General features: G+C 31.1%; 1 protein-coding gene across 1 annotated transcript; it reads right to left on the reverse strand.

Moving 5' to 3' along the window:
* Nucleotides 1-7,829: 7,829 nt before the first annotated feature.
* LOC147404059 (laccase-14-like) lies at nucleotides 7,830-14,793 on the reverse strand. Its single transcript, XM_086439893.1, has 6 exons — nucleotides 14,610-14,793; nucleotides 13,264-13,415; nucleotides 10,600-10,844; nucleotides 10,353-10,481; nucleotides 8,488-9,432; nucleotides 7,830-8,153 (listed from the first exon to the last, which is right to left on the reverse strand). Exons 1-6 carry the CDS (start codon nucleotides 14,703-14,705, stop codon nucleotides 8,023-8,025), a joined length of 1,698 nt encoding a protein of 565 aa, XP_086296019.1. The 5' UTR covers nucleotides 14,706-14,793; the 3' UTR covers nucleotides 7,830-8,022.
* Nucleotides 14,794-16,165: the final 1,372 nt, after the last annotated feature.

The raw sequence follows: 16,165 nt of genomic DNA on the forward strand, positions 1-16,165 counted from the left end.
ATAAATGGTAGATTAACAAATCCAAGTCTAAGTTCGTATAATATATTTCATCTAACAAATACGGTATAAAGGTTCTCGTAAAAAAATAAGAAATCAAACTTTTTGAGAATGTTTTTCCATAAATGGGTAGATTTATTTGAGAGTTGAGAGAGAGATTTGTGTACATTTTTTTTTATGAGTTTTTGTTAGAAAAAAGACAGAGGAGACAAGTCGAAGACTTTGATGAGTTACATCTTCGTAACATACTAACACAGTTGAGAGAGAGATGGGTTACCTCTTCGTTTTCCAACAATGTGACAAGGTGGTGAGTGGCAAGGTGAGGAAGACGAATGACAATTAGATTTTCTTCAAACTTGAAGAAGAGATAAATATAGAATAGAATAATAAAACTAAGAAAAGACTTTATATATATATATATATAGGGAAATGTTCAGCACCCTAAGTTTTACCACACACTTTAACAAACGTTTTTTGTCTTACATGGGTTAGAAGTTTTGGAATGGGCTGATTTTTGGTGAGGATGATCTCTATGATTAGAAGATCATCTTCCCCAAAAATCAGCCCATTCCAAAATGTTTAGCCCCATGTTTACATGTTGAAAAATCGTGGACCGTCCATTTTTTGTAAATCATTTTTGATGGGGTTAGAAGTTTTGGAATGAGCTGATTTTTGGTGAGGATGATCTCCATTTGATGGGGTTAGAAGTTTTGGAATGAGCTGATTTTTGGTGAGGATGATCTCCTCACCATAGAGATCATCCTCACCAAAAATCAGTCCATTCCAAAACTTCTAACCCATGTAAGACAAAACACGTTTGTTAAGTGTGTGGTAAAACTTAAGGTGCTGAACGGGACCCATATATATATATAGGGGGCGGTTCAAGGGTCATATGTAAAAACATATGAAAAAACAATGGTTTTTCAAAATATGGGTTAGAGGTTTTGGATTGAGCTGATTTTTTGCAAGGATTGTCATTATGATGAGAAGATCATCCTCACAAAAAATCAATTCAATCAGAAATTTCTAAATCCATCAAAAATGATTTACAAATTAATGACAAAAATTGACAAAAAATTGACGGTTCACATTCTAAATCACTTTTAATGGGGTTAGAAGTTTTAGATTGGACTGATTTTTTTTTTTTCGGATGATCTTCCCATCATAGAGATCATCCTCATAAAAAATCAGCTCAATCCAAAACTTCTAACTAATATTTTAAAATTTTATTAATATTACATTATTTTAACATATGTTTTTTCATATGACCCTTGATCCTGACCCATATATATATAGATACTTCGGATTAGTTCAGTTCTTAGATTGGTTCGTTTCTATTATACCCCTAATTTGAAACCGAACCAAAACAATCAGTTTTTTTTTTTTTTTACAATCCGCATCTAAACCAAATCATGCTCAATCCGAACTAATCCAATCCAAAAGGCTTCGGATTGATTCGGTTATCGGATTTACCCAATCCAATGTGCACCTAGTTTTATAGCTCGCCCAGTTGAGTCGACTCAACCCTTTTGAGACCAATCAACTCATGGTTTGATTTCAAGGTGATATGACCCCAAAGCTCAATGGAACACATACACCAAATCAACTCAGTAAACCAGATGAGTTAGCACTCTAAATTCATCAAGTCAAATTGAAACTTAGTTGAGTTGATTTGACTCAGAATCAAAATTGACTATTCCCTTTTTCAAGCTTGATGTTAGATAGATTTTTTTCAAAATGCAAATATTATAAGACTAACGATAACCAAACTCTCCTTTTTTCAGATGTACTTATACGCTCCTTGACTTAGCATTTACAAAATCATACATCTTTCTCATGTGTAACGCAAGGCAAATGATCTATGGTTCTGTGATGGTGGGGTGTAAGGGGGCATCTTAACAAACGAACGTCAGATCATCACGATTCATATTATAATGGTGAAATGGATGCCTAGAATCAAGCATCATATGCTTTAATAAGATTATCCAACTTTAATGTTAATTAGAATGTTACTTTGATCCAAGTGTCTCTTTTGCCATTATAATTTATAGGTTTTGGGAATTTTCCAAAGGATCTTTTTAGCATAGAGCTTTAAAATTGAAATTGCCAAGGTCAACAATGCAAACTTCGATCTTGGCAATTTGTTTAAAAAAATTAAAAAAATAATAATAAATAAAACTCGATAATAAACAAATCTTTCTTAAATACCCAAAATGTATACATTATAGTGATAAAATGAACACTCAGATCAAACATAACAACTAAATTTTTAAAATTATGAGTATGTCCATTTGACATTCATTGTCGAAATAAGATCACATTCACCATTGAAAAATATAAGTGCATTAAAAGAGATGAGAAAAAGGTATTTTGAGCTACTTCAAAAAAAAAAATTTAAGATGACATGGCAGTTTGATAGAAAGAAATGAGCGCGTCTTCCCAACAATACTTAATTTTATTCTCCTTTATTATATTTCTAGAGAATTGGTTGCTTCACTTGGAGTCCTTTCTTTGATTTTTAATGCAGGTTGGTCCCTTATCCACCAACTCACCAATAAAAAACGTTACCGTAAAAAATTTGGGGTATTTAAAAAAAAAATCCCTCTTATAGGGTCCATTAAACAAGTTTCTTATATACATGGAGTGGTGTTTTAAGGTCCTAAAGATAGTCAAACACTTTTCAATGTATGGGTTAGAGATTTTAGAATGAGCTGATTTTTTGTGAGGATGATCTCCGCCCATTCTGAAACTTCTAACATCATTAAAAGTGATTTATAAAAATCAGTTGGTCTATAATTCTTCAACCATAGAGATCAATCTCACAAAAAATCAACCCATTTTGAAACATCTAACCCCTATTTTCAAAAATGTTTGACTTTCTTTAGGGCCTCTAAACACTTCCCATATATATAGGGCTGTTAACGGATAACTATCCGATCGGATAGTGTTATATCCGAATTCGAATCCGAAAATAAATAATACTATCCAAATTTGAATTCGAATCCGATCGATATCCCTAACAAACATTCGAATTCGAATCTGAAAAATATATCGAATATCCAATAATATCCGATTCGATAAAAAATCCGACGAAACCGACAGATTTGTTTATGTACCTGCATGCTCGCCGGTCGGGGAATACTCGTTGGAGTTCTCATAGTTGAAACGACGAAACCCACAGGTTTGTCCGAAAAATCACTCCGACCGATTCAGATCGGATCGGAGAGAGAGAGAGAGAGAATACATACCTGATGCTCGCCGGCCGGAGAAAATAGTAGTCGAAGTTCGATCGAAACCTGCCGTGTCATCTGGTTTTTTACGGCTTTAGCCATTAAGGTGGGTTAGATAGAGAAAACAAAGTTTTAAAAATAAATTTTCGTTATATGAAACGAATACATAACACATATATATACATATATAAAAGTTTTGTTGTAAAATATAAATACATGATATATGTATTGTTATCGGAGCGGATATTATCGAATCGGATATCGCAATATCCGAATTCATATCCGAAACTCATTCGAATGTTAAAATGATATCCGAATCCGATATTCAAAATTTTCGGATAATATCCGATTTTTCGAATTTGAATTCGGATTCGAATTCGGATTTCGGCTATCCATTGACACCCCTATATATATCAACTTTTATAATTGTCGACCATAATTTAAAATAATTATTTTGACTAGTATTATAGGTAAAATGATGAACATCCATTTTTTTTTAATAAATAATGCCGTGACTTGTTTGTGTGGTTTTATTATTTATAATGATTGTTATTTTTAAAAATCTGGCTTTCGACAATCACATTATTTAGCTATTTTGATATTAAAAAAATAGATTCAAGGTTAATAATATTTATAATTTTTTCCGATAACTTAAGGTAAATATTATTTATAGTTATACCTCGTGATTTACGCAATGATTACCCAAGGTTTAAGAATAGTCCCAAATTTGACTTATGCATTATTAGTCACGTTTCTATTTGATTTACGTATACAGGGCACAACCAGGATTTTGCTCTTGTGGGGGCAATCAAGAGCAAAAGAAATTTTGTAGGGATAATAGTAACAGATTTTCTTATTTGTCGCAACAACTCATGTATCCTAATAGGCTTCAAAAATTGTCGAGGGTGCACATGCACCCAATATAAATCCTCTCCTATATGTATAAGGGGCATAGACCTACCCATGAGTGATGATACCATAGACTTAGATTCTATTCTTAATATATGATTGAGTTACTGATCATCTCATTAAAAATAAAAATTCTCGATTAGAAAAAAGAAAGAATTCTTATATTAAAGTGATGTATATAGTTCAAAGTGAAACATGTATGTGGTAGGTACGCTTTTTTTTTTGTTTTTTCATTTTTAAATAATTATTTATTATTATTGTTTTAATCTGTAAATATATATTTTTTTCAAAAATGTATCTTTTTAACGTTACCTCTGGCGGGATCTACTAGCATCATTATTACTATAATGGAAATAATGATACCTTCGTTAGCTGTCACACCATGATACAACCTTTATATAACTTTGATGTCGTTCGAATCAAATGCACTCATCATGTTTATTAAACTTACTGCTAGGTGGCAATGGCATGAGCTAACGCACATGGTTTTACAAAAATTAGGATTTATACATAATTTAAGTGTTTTATAATTAAGTGTTTCATAGGGTTCATTAAACAATTTTCTTATATATATATATATATATATATATGGGAAATGTTCAGCACCCTAAGTTTTACCACACACTTTAACAAACGTTTTTGTCCTACATGGGTTAGAAGTTTTGGAATGAGCTGATTTTTGGTGAGGATGATCTCTATGATTAGAAGATCATCCTCCCCAAAAATCAGCCCATTCCGAAATGTTTAGCCCCATGTTTACACGTTGAAAAATCGTGGACCGTCCATTTTTTGTAAATCATTTTGATGGGGTTAGAAGTTTTGGAATGAGCTGATTTTTGGTGAGGATGATCTCCTCACCATAGAGATCATCCTCACCAAAAATCAGCTCATTCCGAAACTTCTAACCCATGTAAGACAAAATGCGTTTGTTTAAAGTGTGTGGTAAAACTTAGGGTGCCGAACGGGACCTATATATATATATATATATTGGAATGGTTAGCCCAATGCTGATGGTATTGGAGTACTATATTGGGATGCATCATAATAAGGTACATTTTGCTACATCATATCTAGTGTAATCAATACTAAACTATATTTTTATTAGATTTTGTTTGTAGGAATTATGCTCTTTTGTTTTTATACGTTTGTCGTTATTCAAAATGAGAGCTGCTATTGGCAGTCCAACTTTTACTTTTTACATTCTCAATTTGTTAAATTATTTATCATACCTTAATTAAATATTAAAACATTACAAAGAATCATAACCCATTCAAACAACTTTTACAGTTGTTTACTATTTGGATTAGGCTCATAAAAAATCCTTAAGATTGTGTTTGGATTGAGAGAAATGGAGAGAAGAGGAAATAAATGAGTTTCTCTTCATTTTTTTTTGTTTGGATTGTTAAGCGGAGAGAGAAGAAGAGAGAAAAATATATGAGTTTTCTTTCTCTCCAAAAGTGGAGAGAAGAGAAGAAAAATTGAAAGAAAGACTTTTAAAATATTTTATAATTTCAACTCTACATACCCTTAGATCTCTTTTAAGATATTTTAAAATTTTAAAATTATCTTCAATTCTCTCTTGTCAATTCAAACATGGTGAAGAGAAATTGAATTTCTCTTTTTTTTTTCCTCCCTTCTCTTCTCTTCTCTTAATGAGTTTTTCTTCTATTCACGTCTCTCAATCCAAACATAACCTAAATCTAACAAACAAAAAATAAACACACACACACACACACACACACACACATACACACAAAGTTTCTATTGGCACTCCAACCTTTATATTCTCAGCCACTGACTCTTTTTTTAATATGGGTGTAAATGTGTAATAAGTAAAAGTTGGAGTGCCAATAGCAGCTCTCCTTGATATTTCTTAAGAATCCCAAGAAACGTCCTATCGGTCTCTTGGTGTCCAATTTCCTTGGGAATAGTAGAAATTCACAAAGTTTTATGTGGATAATATAAGAGAAGAGAAAATTAACCAATAAGGGGGATCAAATGGAGAGGGGTTATTTGATTGTTTGAAGTGATCACGCCATGGTTCAACCATTAACGGATTATGAATAAAGAATGGGCGTTCCATGACCCAAATACGAGGCTTATAGATCCTCATGAAAGAGGTACCACTCGTCACTTTGCATGTTTTATCTTCAAAGACTACTGTTACACAGTATATTAGTTAATTTCTTTATTCTTTTTATTTTGTTGTATCTGAGAAAGTGAGGGGTTAAATAAAAATGATATACAAAGATTATAAAGTATAAAAAGGGAAAATCAAAATGGTACAACTCATGGTGATACCTCGGCCGTCAGGTCGTAGCTAAGTCTAGATCGAGGAGATGATCATGATCTCTAAATGTGTATATTGTGTTAGGTTAGTTCTTTAGTATTTTTAGCAATTTAGTTTCGAATTTTTTTATTATTTATTTATACATTATTTCATGTGTTGGATGTCCTAATCTAATTGTTTTCTTAGGGAATATGTTCATATATAGCTGTTGTCTCCACTGTTATATTTATTTAATCCAATTTGTTTGCTTGGCAAAGAAATTAAAAGTCCAACCTAACATATCAGCTTTCATGGAAATGGGAAAATGATCCTAAGGGAATCCACTTTGAGCCAAGGATATAGATAATTAGATGCTGCTAGATACGTTATTAAGAAAATATTTTCTCAAAAACATCAGTTTCTAGAAAAAATTTACTATAAGAAATTAAGAAGATTTTTGGGGAAAAAAAATACTCAAGACAATGTTTGATTGCACCTAGCTACGTCCAAAGGAGCTTTACTTTTTAGTTTTGAGGGATTGGGAGTAATCATGAGAAAATAATAATTAAGATTTTCCCTCCATGATGAGATCGTAGAACAATGAAATAGATTTATGGTTATTACGTGAATTTAATAGGGTGTTTGTAAATTATATCAACCAAAATATAAAAGACAGGTTAGTACAAGGATCCTATTTAACTTAAATCATTCATAATATTTAAATTTAAATATCTTAATTATCAATACTTCCATATGTGGATAATCCTAATTCATATATCAAATATACCACTTTTCATCACGACGACCATTTGTGATGAAGTACATTGAAAATGATACAATGTATCTCATGCATCATATAGAGATGTCGGGGATGCATTGAACTTTGCCAATATATTTTATCTTAGAGTCCTGATACATTCGAGATGGAGGATTGAAACCTTCCTCGCACACCTCAAAATACATCATGTAATAATAGAAAATTTGAAAAAAAATAAATAATAATAATAATAATAAGAGACCTTTTATGATATTAATTGTCTAGGCATGTTTTGAAGTATAGGAGAGTTTCAATCCTCAACCCTAAGTGTATTGGAACTGGACTCTTTATCATAAATGATAGGTTAGAGATGACATGTATTTAGTATATATCAATTCTTATTTTTTACATTAGGATGTATTGATGATTAAGTTATTTATTTAAACTGTTTTAGTGATTTAGCCATTTAGGTTAATTAGATTCTAGGTTTACTTTCTAAATCTTAGGTGACTTAATCTCAATAAACACCCTTACATTTGAATAATACTTTTCCACAATGACAAGAAAAATAATTTCTTTAGAGAAAATGATTTTCCATTAAGAATCCTCAATCATACACTTGCGAATGACATTTCCATGGAAGTAAAAAAAAAAAAACAAACCATTGTTATACAAATTTCATTATTTAATAAATCATACCTCTTAACATTTATTAACATCAAATTATATCTTAAAACAATCATAATTTATTTTCTGATGTCTCAATAATTGAAATGATATCCTAAATCAAAGAATGTTTTGCACCCAATATGAGCTATAGCTCCACTAATGTCTGCATTGAGAGTTAACGATGACAACCCTCAACATGGAGGCATATCCGGAGGTGGCTTTAATATTTGAGCTTCTGAGGTATTGCCATTCTTAACTATGAACACAGTATCCATACCCCAAGTAAGGTGACGATCCAAATGACAGTGCATCAACCACACCCCTGAGAAAATCATGCAAAAAATAATTATTAATATTTCATACACATTTCTTCAGAAAATTAAAACTAAAATGTCCATGTATTATCAACTTATAATATAAGTATGTTTGTGGTATTTTCATAATTTAATGTATGGTAATTTTTTAATTTCATTTGAATTATTTTTCCTAAATTTACAAAACTATACCAACCCAAGGATTAGTACACATTTCCCAAGGATTCGTTTTTTAGAATCCCAAGGAATGTCTTTCCATCATATCTTAGAAATGTCTTTCTAAAATAATACACAATTTATGATCTATAAGTTGGTTTGCAATAATAAATATAATAAACTCACCAGGGTTGTCTGCTCGGAATCTGATGGTCGCCCATCCATTTTTAGGGACCCCGACCGTATTTACTTTAGGTGGATCGACCAAATTATAGGTTAACGGGTCCTTCTCTTTATCGAAATTCCCAAAACCAAATCCAACCACATAAAAACTATACCCATGTAGATGAATTGGATGATTCTCCCCAGCAAGCAAGTTTGTTCCTTGAAAAACAATCTCCACAGTAGAATTATAGTCCAAAACCATCACCCTAGTACCAACCGTTGGCGTAAAGAGGTTCGAAGGAAAATTATTGGCTGTAAAATTAAAATTGGAAGGCGGCTTCTTAGGGAAATTACTTGTATAAACTCCATTAATCATGTTGTAGTAAGCTTTCAATACATCGATCGATGGGTCCACAAAACTCATGTTGTTCAAGCTAGCCGAAAATCGTGTTCCATTGGGTGCTTGACATGAATTATTAGGGCAAGGCAATGTGTTAACGGAGATCGTAATAAACATTTGTGTAACCATCTTTAATGGAACGTTAATTGGATGGTTGTTACTCACTAAGCTCTTGAGGTGAATCGTGAAGTTGGTTGCGGCTTGTGTGTCATTGTAGCAAGGGAGGGCAGGGAGGGGTGGTGATGATGGAGGGGTGTAGTTGCCAATGTAGTGTAGGGTGGCAGTCGTAGTAGTGTTATCGAAACCGACATTAACACCACTGGAATAAGGTCCAGCTGCCATGTAATATTGATTAAGAGGTTGATTAGTAGTTAAGAGGATGTCCATGGTTTGACCTGGAGTTATCATGATGTAGCTGGTTTTAAATGGTTTTAAGTAAGACCCATCTCTTCCAACTATAGTAAGTTGATGTTGAGCTATTGAGAAGAAGAGTTCATTGTTGATTCCTGCATTTACCAAGCGAAGGAGATAGGTTTTGTTTTGCTCCACAAACATTCGAAATGTTCCTGCATCAAACATGCTTAAGAGTCAGTGTTATTGTGTGAAGTGCAACGAGTCCTTCTGCAATGTCAATCCTAGGCATAGTCACAAAAATTTCCCAAAATTCATAAAACTTCTTCAAATAAGGGTAATATTAGCCAACTAAATTGATGAATTAATCGATGATTTACCAATTAATCATGAAATATGGTAATATTTTTATCCTTCACCGCCTACAAAATATTATTTTCTTCAGCATTCAAATCTCAAAAACAACTTAATCCTCTTGTGCTCATGGTTTAGGTCAAATTTGACAAAAAAAATTATTTTTTAGTGTTTTAGATTTAGTGTTGAAATAGACGGTCACTAGAGTCCTAAATTTAAACAAGTGTATGCTACCTTCTTGATGATGTCGCACAACTTCAACCGTAGATATTAACTACAAAGAGCTACAAAAAAATCGGACTACAAAGGATCTACTCCCCTGCTCCTAGGGATGCCAATGGATCAGAACAAATCGGATCAGACTCGATATCTAATTCCTTCCGATCCGATCACTTGAAGTCTGAATCGAGGATTTGGATTACGACTAAGGATCCAATCCAATAAAATATGAGGAAGTACATAGTTTATTTTGTTTACATATATGAAGTTTATTTAGATTTTTTTATTATATCAAATTGTGTTTGATCCAATCCTGATCGGAACCTAATCCTAATCCGAATGTTATTGGATTTGGTTTGGATCTTAATATTGAGAGCCGACCTATCCAATAAGAGTCTGATCCCAATTTTATCAGATCGATTCTGGTCCTATCTAGTCCTTAGCGGATTGGTACCAAATCAACGATGATCCAATCCGGATGAGATCCATTGACAGCCCTAGTCACTCCATGGAATGAAAGAATATTTACACGGTCGTACTGCAACAGCAAAAGTATATGTACCTCGTTTGGAGCAAGGGTATAGATCGCCTGGTTGACCGTTTATAGTGTGAGCATCTGAGGCCTCCGGTTCTCCACCAGTTTCTATAGCTTCATCTAATACCTCCATCACGTCCCTCTTCCACCATGAACCTACATTAAACCAAAACATATATGACCCCACACACAGTTACAAATCTGAGCCGTTGATCAATCTGATTGGATGATTACTCAACCTTAGCCATTGGATCAAAGGTTATTGTTTTTTTACCTAGTATGATTGGGACTTCTTTGTAAGGCTTGGGGAAGGGATAAGTGGACCCGGGCTTGGGATAAACAACAATAGCTCCATGTACTGTTGCTCGAGTCCAATCACTGTGCGCATGCCACCACAGCGTCCCTTCTTCGTTCGATAAAATCATGGTGTAGCGAAAATTCCTTCCAGGTTGTATTGGGCACTGTGTGATATAATTAGGACCATCGGACCAAGGATTCCTTGGTTGTTTTACTCCATGCCTACAAAAGATAAAAAGAACAATGTTAGTTCTTGACTCTTATATGCAGGGGGACTACTTAAATTGTGTCACTTAGCATGTCTAAATCAAAAGATTTGATATCCGGAGAAATGTTGTTTCATTAATCCATGAAATATATATATATTTTTGGTGAGAGAGAGAGGGGGGAACATAGGTATTTGGACTTAAAAGTACCAAACTAATGCTTGGGACATGTGCAATCCCCTTCTCACGCACTAATCAAGTAATTTTTAGGATAAATCCCTAAGGATGACTTTTAAGGTGGGACACATTCGAACTCAAGACTTCTAGTTCTTGATGCATGATCTTGACCATCTCACCCACCCTTGGGGTTCATCAATGAATATTTATCTTCTAATAACGAGTAGACATAACCAATCAAACTGATTTTTAGTGTGTAGACCTATGAGATGAAATTTTCATTCGTCAATGAGATTTGTAATTAGTTTGTCTTTAAAGTATCGTTAAAAAAATTCATACAAACAATTTTAATGTGGTTACTGATTCCTAAGAGTTACTTAAAAGGACTTGACAGAGAATCCTTTCTTAATAGTCCTTAATTTTTTGAAAGTATCTTAATAGTCTATTTAGTTAAAAATATTATTTCTTATTAGTCCCTAACCTAGTGAACCTCATCTTTCGTTATAATGGTTTTGAGTTACAAAACTATCATTTTTCTCATCCTCTTCACATATTTATGTTTTTCAATGACGATTTTTTTATGCTGAATGACAAATGGAGAATTATATACTCATAATTTTGAACATTTACATTTTAAAAAAAAATTTATTTTGATAATTTATAAATAAAATAAAAATGAAAACAAAATTGAAATTCGGAAATTTTGATGATTACATTGTAACTTTTGATTTGAGTGTCTATTTTGCAACTATTATTTATGCATTTTGAATATTTCAAAGAGATTTACCCAATATCAAAGTAAAAAAAATAAAAAATTGGATCACATTTACAATATCAAGTTCACCAATTCTATCGTTTAATTCCATATTTGTATTATCAAACTCGTCACTTAGTATTGAGTTTATCACTTTTTATTGTCTAGTTTAACATTTTTATTGTTGAGTTCGACGATTTTTTATAAAAATATTATCGAACTCAAGAGTATTTAAATATGACTAAGTAAAAGCGTCAAGTTCGTCAATAATATAACAAAAATCATCGAGTTTAATAATATTAATATTTTGAGTTCGAATATCATTATTGATGAACTAACGCTTTTAAGTCATGTTTAATTATTGTCGAGTTCAACAATAAAAACTGGTGAGTTCGAAAATAAAAATGTTGAATTAGACCATATAAAGTGGTGAGCTCGACAATAATGAAATATTAAGAAATAATTTTTTATTATTAAATTTACTATTAAGATATTACTTGAAACTTAGGGATTATTTAGAAAGAAATCCCTTCGTCGAGGCGTTTTAAGTAATTTTCTGTACTTGAAATATCTGAAAAATGTGTTTATTCACAATATTGTTAATTTTTCATTTTTTTAATGAAATACTAAGAGAAATTTATGCTTAGAGGGACATATTGCTTTACATGAAAATTGAAAAATTCAACAAGCCAAAACCCATAAAGTTTAGAAATCGAATTTCGACAGTTCAAGGCAGTTGAAATTTTTTATGTTCCCAAGATTTGATGGCTTCTCCATTAATTTAACAGTTTTGGTCAGTCGAAAAAAAAAAAGATTTGACAATAACAAATTTGACTCCTTGATAAGTCGAATATGTACTTTTTTCACATTGTGTTGGATAGAGAAAAATAACTATTAGGACTATCTAATATGTTTGCTTGAACTTTCTATGGATGTGCTTGGATTGGATCGATGTGGAGGCCACTTTTAATAGGAATTTGATCTGATAGTTGTAGGATCCGATCAAATTAGATTTAACAAAAGAATAATCATAAATGCATACAGTTTTGATATGCGGCTGACATGACAAGGGTACAGAACCGCACATCTTTTTCTTGTGTATCCCAATGAAAAAGATTTATGATTTACCCTTGTCACATCAGCCGTGTATTAAAACCACGTGCATTTATGATGACTCTTAACAAAAATGTATGCACGATATATATAATAGAAAAATGCTGAAGTAACATTGAAATTGACATCGTTTCAAACATTGCTAACGTGGATGTATCTACAACTATAGATGTTTTTCATCTAGATACGAGTGAGAAGCATCTATAGTTCTGTGCGCCCAATGTCTTAATCGATGTCAAGTTTAAGGTTACTCCAGCACGACTCTATATAATATTAGTTCATTTATATTTTTTTAACATATTATTGGATGGGATCAGGGCTTGGTCGGTCCAATACCGATACGGTTAATGAAAAGAAAAAATAGGAGAAACGAAGAGAGGGCGAGTGATACCAATGAAGAGTGACGTTAAGATTTCCTTTGTTGTAAACGTTGATGATCACTGTATCTCCTTTATTAGCATATATGGTGGGCCCCGGAAATTTCCCATTTATTGCCAATATGTTCTTGGTACTACATAGCCTATTATATGGAGTTTCTGTCACCTGTTTATGAAAAAAATATAAACATGAATTATATAATCATCCAAAAAAAAAAAAAAAAACAATATATATATATATATACACACACTAACATATGTGCATATATACATATATAATTATATATTTAAATTGATAAAATTAGAATCATTTTAGTTAAAAATCAAGAAAATTATACTCCACAACTTAGAATCACGTTGGTTTGTTTTCAAAATTATAAAAAATTTCTTTCTACTATAAAAAATTTCTTTCTACACACACTAACATATGTGCATATGTACATATATAATTATATATTTAAATTGATAAAATTAGAATCATTTTAGTTAAAAATCAAGAAAATTATACTCCACAACTTAGAATCACGTTGGTTTATTTTCAAAATTATAAAAAATTTCTTTCTACTATATAATAATATTTTAAAAAATATTTAAATTAATATTTTAAATTAATTAATGATAAGTCTTTTTGATACATGTGTGTTTGTACTGCGCATGCCACCTTCTAGTAGAGAACAAAATGCCAATGTATAATAGTTTTGCATTCAAACGCTATTACGTTTTTTGACTTATTCCTATGTAAATTTTGAACAGTTAAATATCTCCCCCTAGTTCTTTAAAAAGTTAGACTTACCCCTTCGTACATGGTTTGCACATGATACCTTCTAGTTTAAAATTAAAGGATTATCTCATATATTTGCTCTAATGATTTATATATATATATTATATATATATATATATATATATATATATATATATATATACTTACTTACTTAAATATCATTGTATAATTAAAATATAAAACTTACTTTTTTTTTGTGTTAAACAAAAAATAATATAACATATATTTTTTAAAGATAAATATGATAATGGATCTTCACTAAAGCCATGGATGATAAATATATATACTTACTTAAATATCCTTGTATAATTAAAATATAAAACTTACTTTTTTTTTGTGTTAAACAAAAAATAATATAACATATATTTTTTAAAGATAAATATGATAATGGATCTTCACTAAAGCCATGGATGATAAACATATATACTTACTTAAATATCCTTGTATAATTAAAATATAAAACTTACTTTTTTTTTTGTGTTAAACAAAAAATAATATAACATATATTTTTTTAAGATAAATATGATAATGGATCTTCACTAAAGCCATGGATGATAAATATATACATATATTACTTACAACAAAATCATGATGATGGATCTTTGCTAAAGCCATGGATGTAAAGATTACATCCAACATCAGAAACACTAGAGCTAGCATCAGAAAACCCTTCATCTTTGAATCCTTTTCTTAACATAAAAGGCAATCCAATTTCCTTTTGATTCTCATTAGATAAATCTTCGGAGGTATTTATAGAGAAGTTTGTGTTATTAATGGTTTGACCATCTTTCTTTTGATTTTCATTTCCTATAAAAGCTTGTAAGAAATAACCAGTACAGGTTATTTGTAATGTACCTGAGATTAGAAATAATGTCGACGGCACATCTACCTGGTCGTCAAGGATCACGTTAGAATAACACAGCAGCCCCAAGCAAGCACAAGTCAAGAGTCATGACTATATCTTTATTACTATAATGATAATTTTAAATATCTGTTGGTTTGAATGTCAATTCATTTGAGTCAAATCCATGACCCAGGAATCACCTCTAATGAATGAAATAAAAATGTAGAGTCGTGTTGGAGTAACATTGAAATGTACATCGTCACAGACATTTTTGTCCCCCACGATGTATATTTTAATGTTACTTTTGCATTATTCAAAAATATATAATATAAGAATATAAATATATTATATTTATCAAAAAAATCAAACATGACATTTTTATCACAAGCCTAAAAATAATAAATAATAAATCATTTAAAATAATATATAACAAAACATGAAATTGCCCCCCTTCCTTTATCTCTTCGTAAATAGTAGTTGAGATTTAATATCATAATATATGTGGATGACAGCTTTTAACTTTATTATATTTTAGGTAAATAACACTTTGACTCACTGTAGTTTGGCATAATTTCATTTTTAACCCCTAATGTTATGATAATTGTGCTTTCCTCCCTTTCCACTGATAGAGTAAAATCGAAAATTTTATTTTGTTATTTTACCCTATTATTTTCTATTATTTTAATTAAATTTTTTTAATAATAATCAAAATGCCCCCAAGTAAGCATTCATTGAACCCATTTTTTCACAAGCATATTTTTATTTATAAAAAAGAACAAAAATTTTAAAAGGATAAAATGATCTTTACAAAACGAATTTAACTGTTAGGTTGGCAGAAATTAAATGGAAAGGGGGGTAAGTAAACCCCTTAGAATATTATTAAGGATGTAAGTGTAATTATCAAAATATTAAGAAGTCAAAATGAAATTATACCAAATTATAAGGGGTCAAATTGTAATTTACCCTTACATTTTATCTACTCTCCATTTCCAGAGTATCCCTATCCATTTTGTATACTGTCATTCCTCTTATCCAATAATACCTATTCAATTTTATATATAGATATTCTAAGCTAACTTCATTTGACATTGCGTTCAACGTTGTGCTTATGTGGCAATGGCCAAAGATTTATATGTAATTTTTTTTTCTAGAGATACAAGGTAAAAAAAAATTAAGGTTCTCTACCCATTGCCACATCAGCTCAATGTTGAATGTAATCAGTTTAACATTTTCCTTTTGTAAATTATCTTTCCCCTTCCACCTCCTTAGTCCTACAAAAAATGTTTATGTC

Source organism: Akebia trifoliata, chromosome 4 (assembly GCF_017979445.1).
Source record: "Akebia trifoliata isolate Shusen 1 chromosome 4, ASM1797944v1, whole genome shotgun sequence".
In the NCBI taxonomy this organism is placed as follows: Eukaryota; Viridiplantae; Streptophyta; class Magnoliopsida; order Ranunculales; family Lardizabalaceae; genus Akebia; species Akebia trifoliata.

Bases quoted from the DNA above. Each gene is read 5' to 3' on its own strand.
- LOC147404059 (XM_086439893.1), bottom strand. From the start codon at position 14,705: ATGAAGGGTTTTCTGATGCTAGCTCTAGTGTTTCTGATGTTGGATGTA. The intron at 10,845-13,263 runs GTATCACTCGCC...TATCTTTTGTAG, and splicing joins CTTAACGTCACTCTTCATTG to GCATGGAGTAAAACAACCAA. The intron at 10,482-10,599 runs GTAAAAAAACAA...GGTTTAATGTAG, and splicing joins AGAAGTCCCAATCATACTAG to GTTCATGGTGGAAGAGGGAC.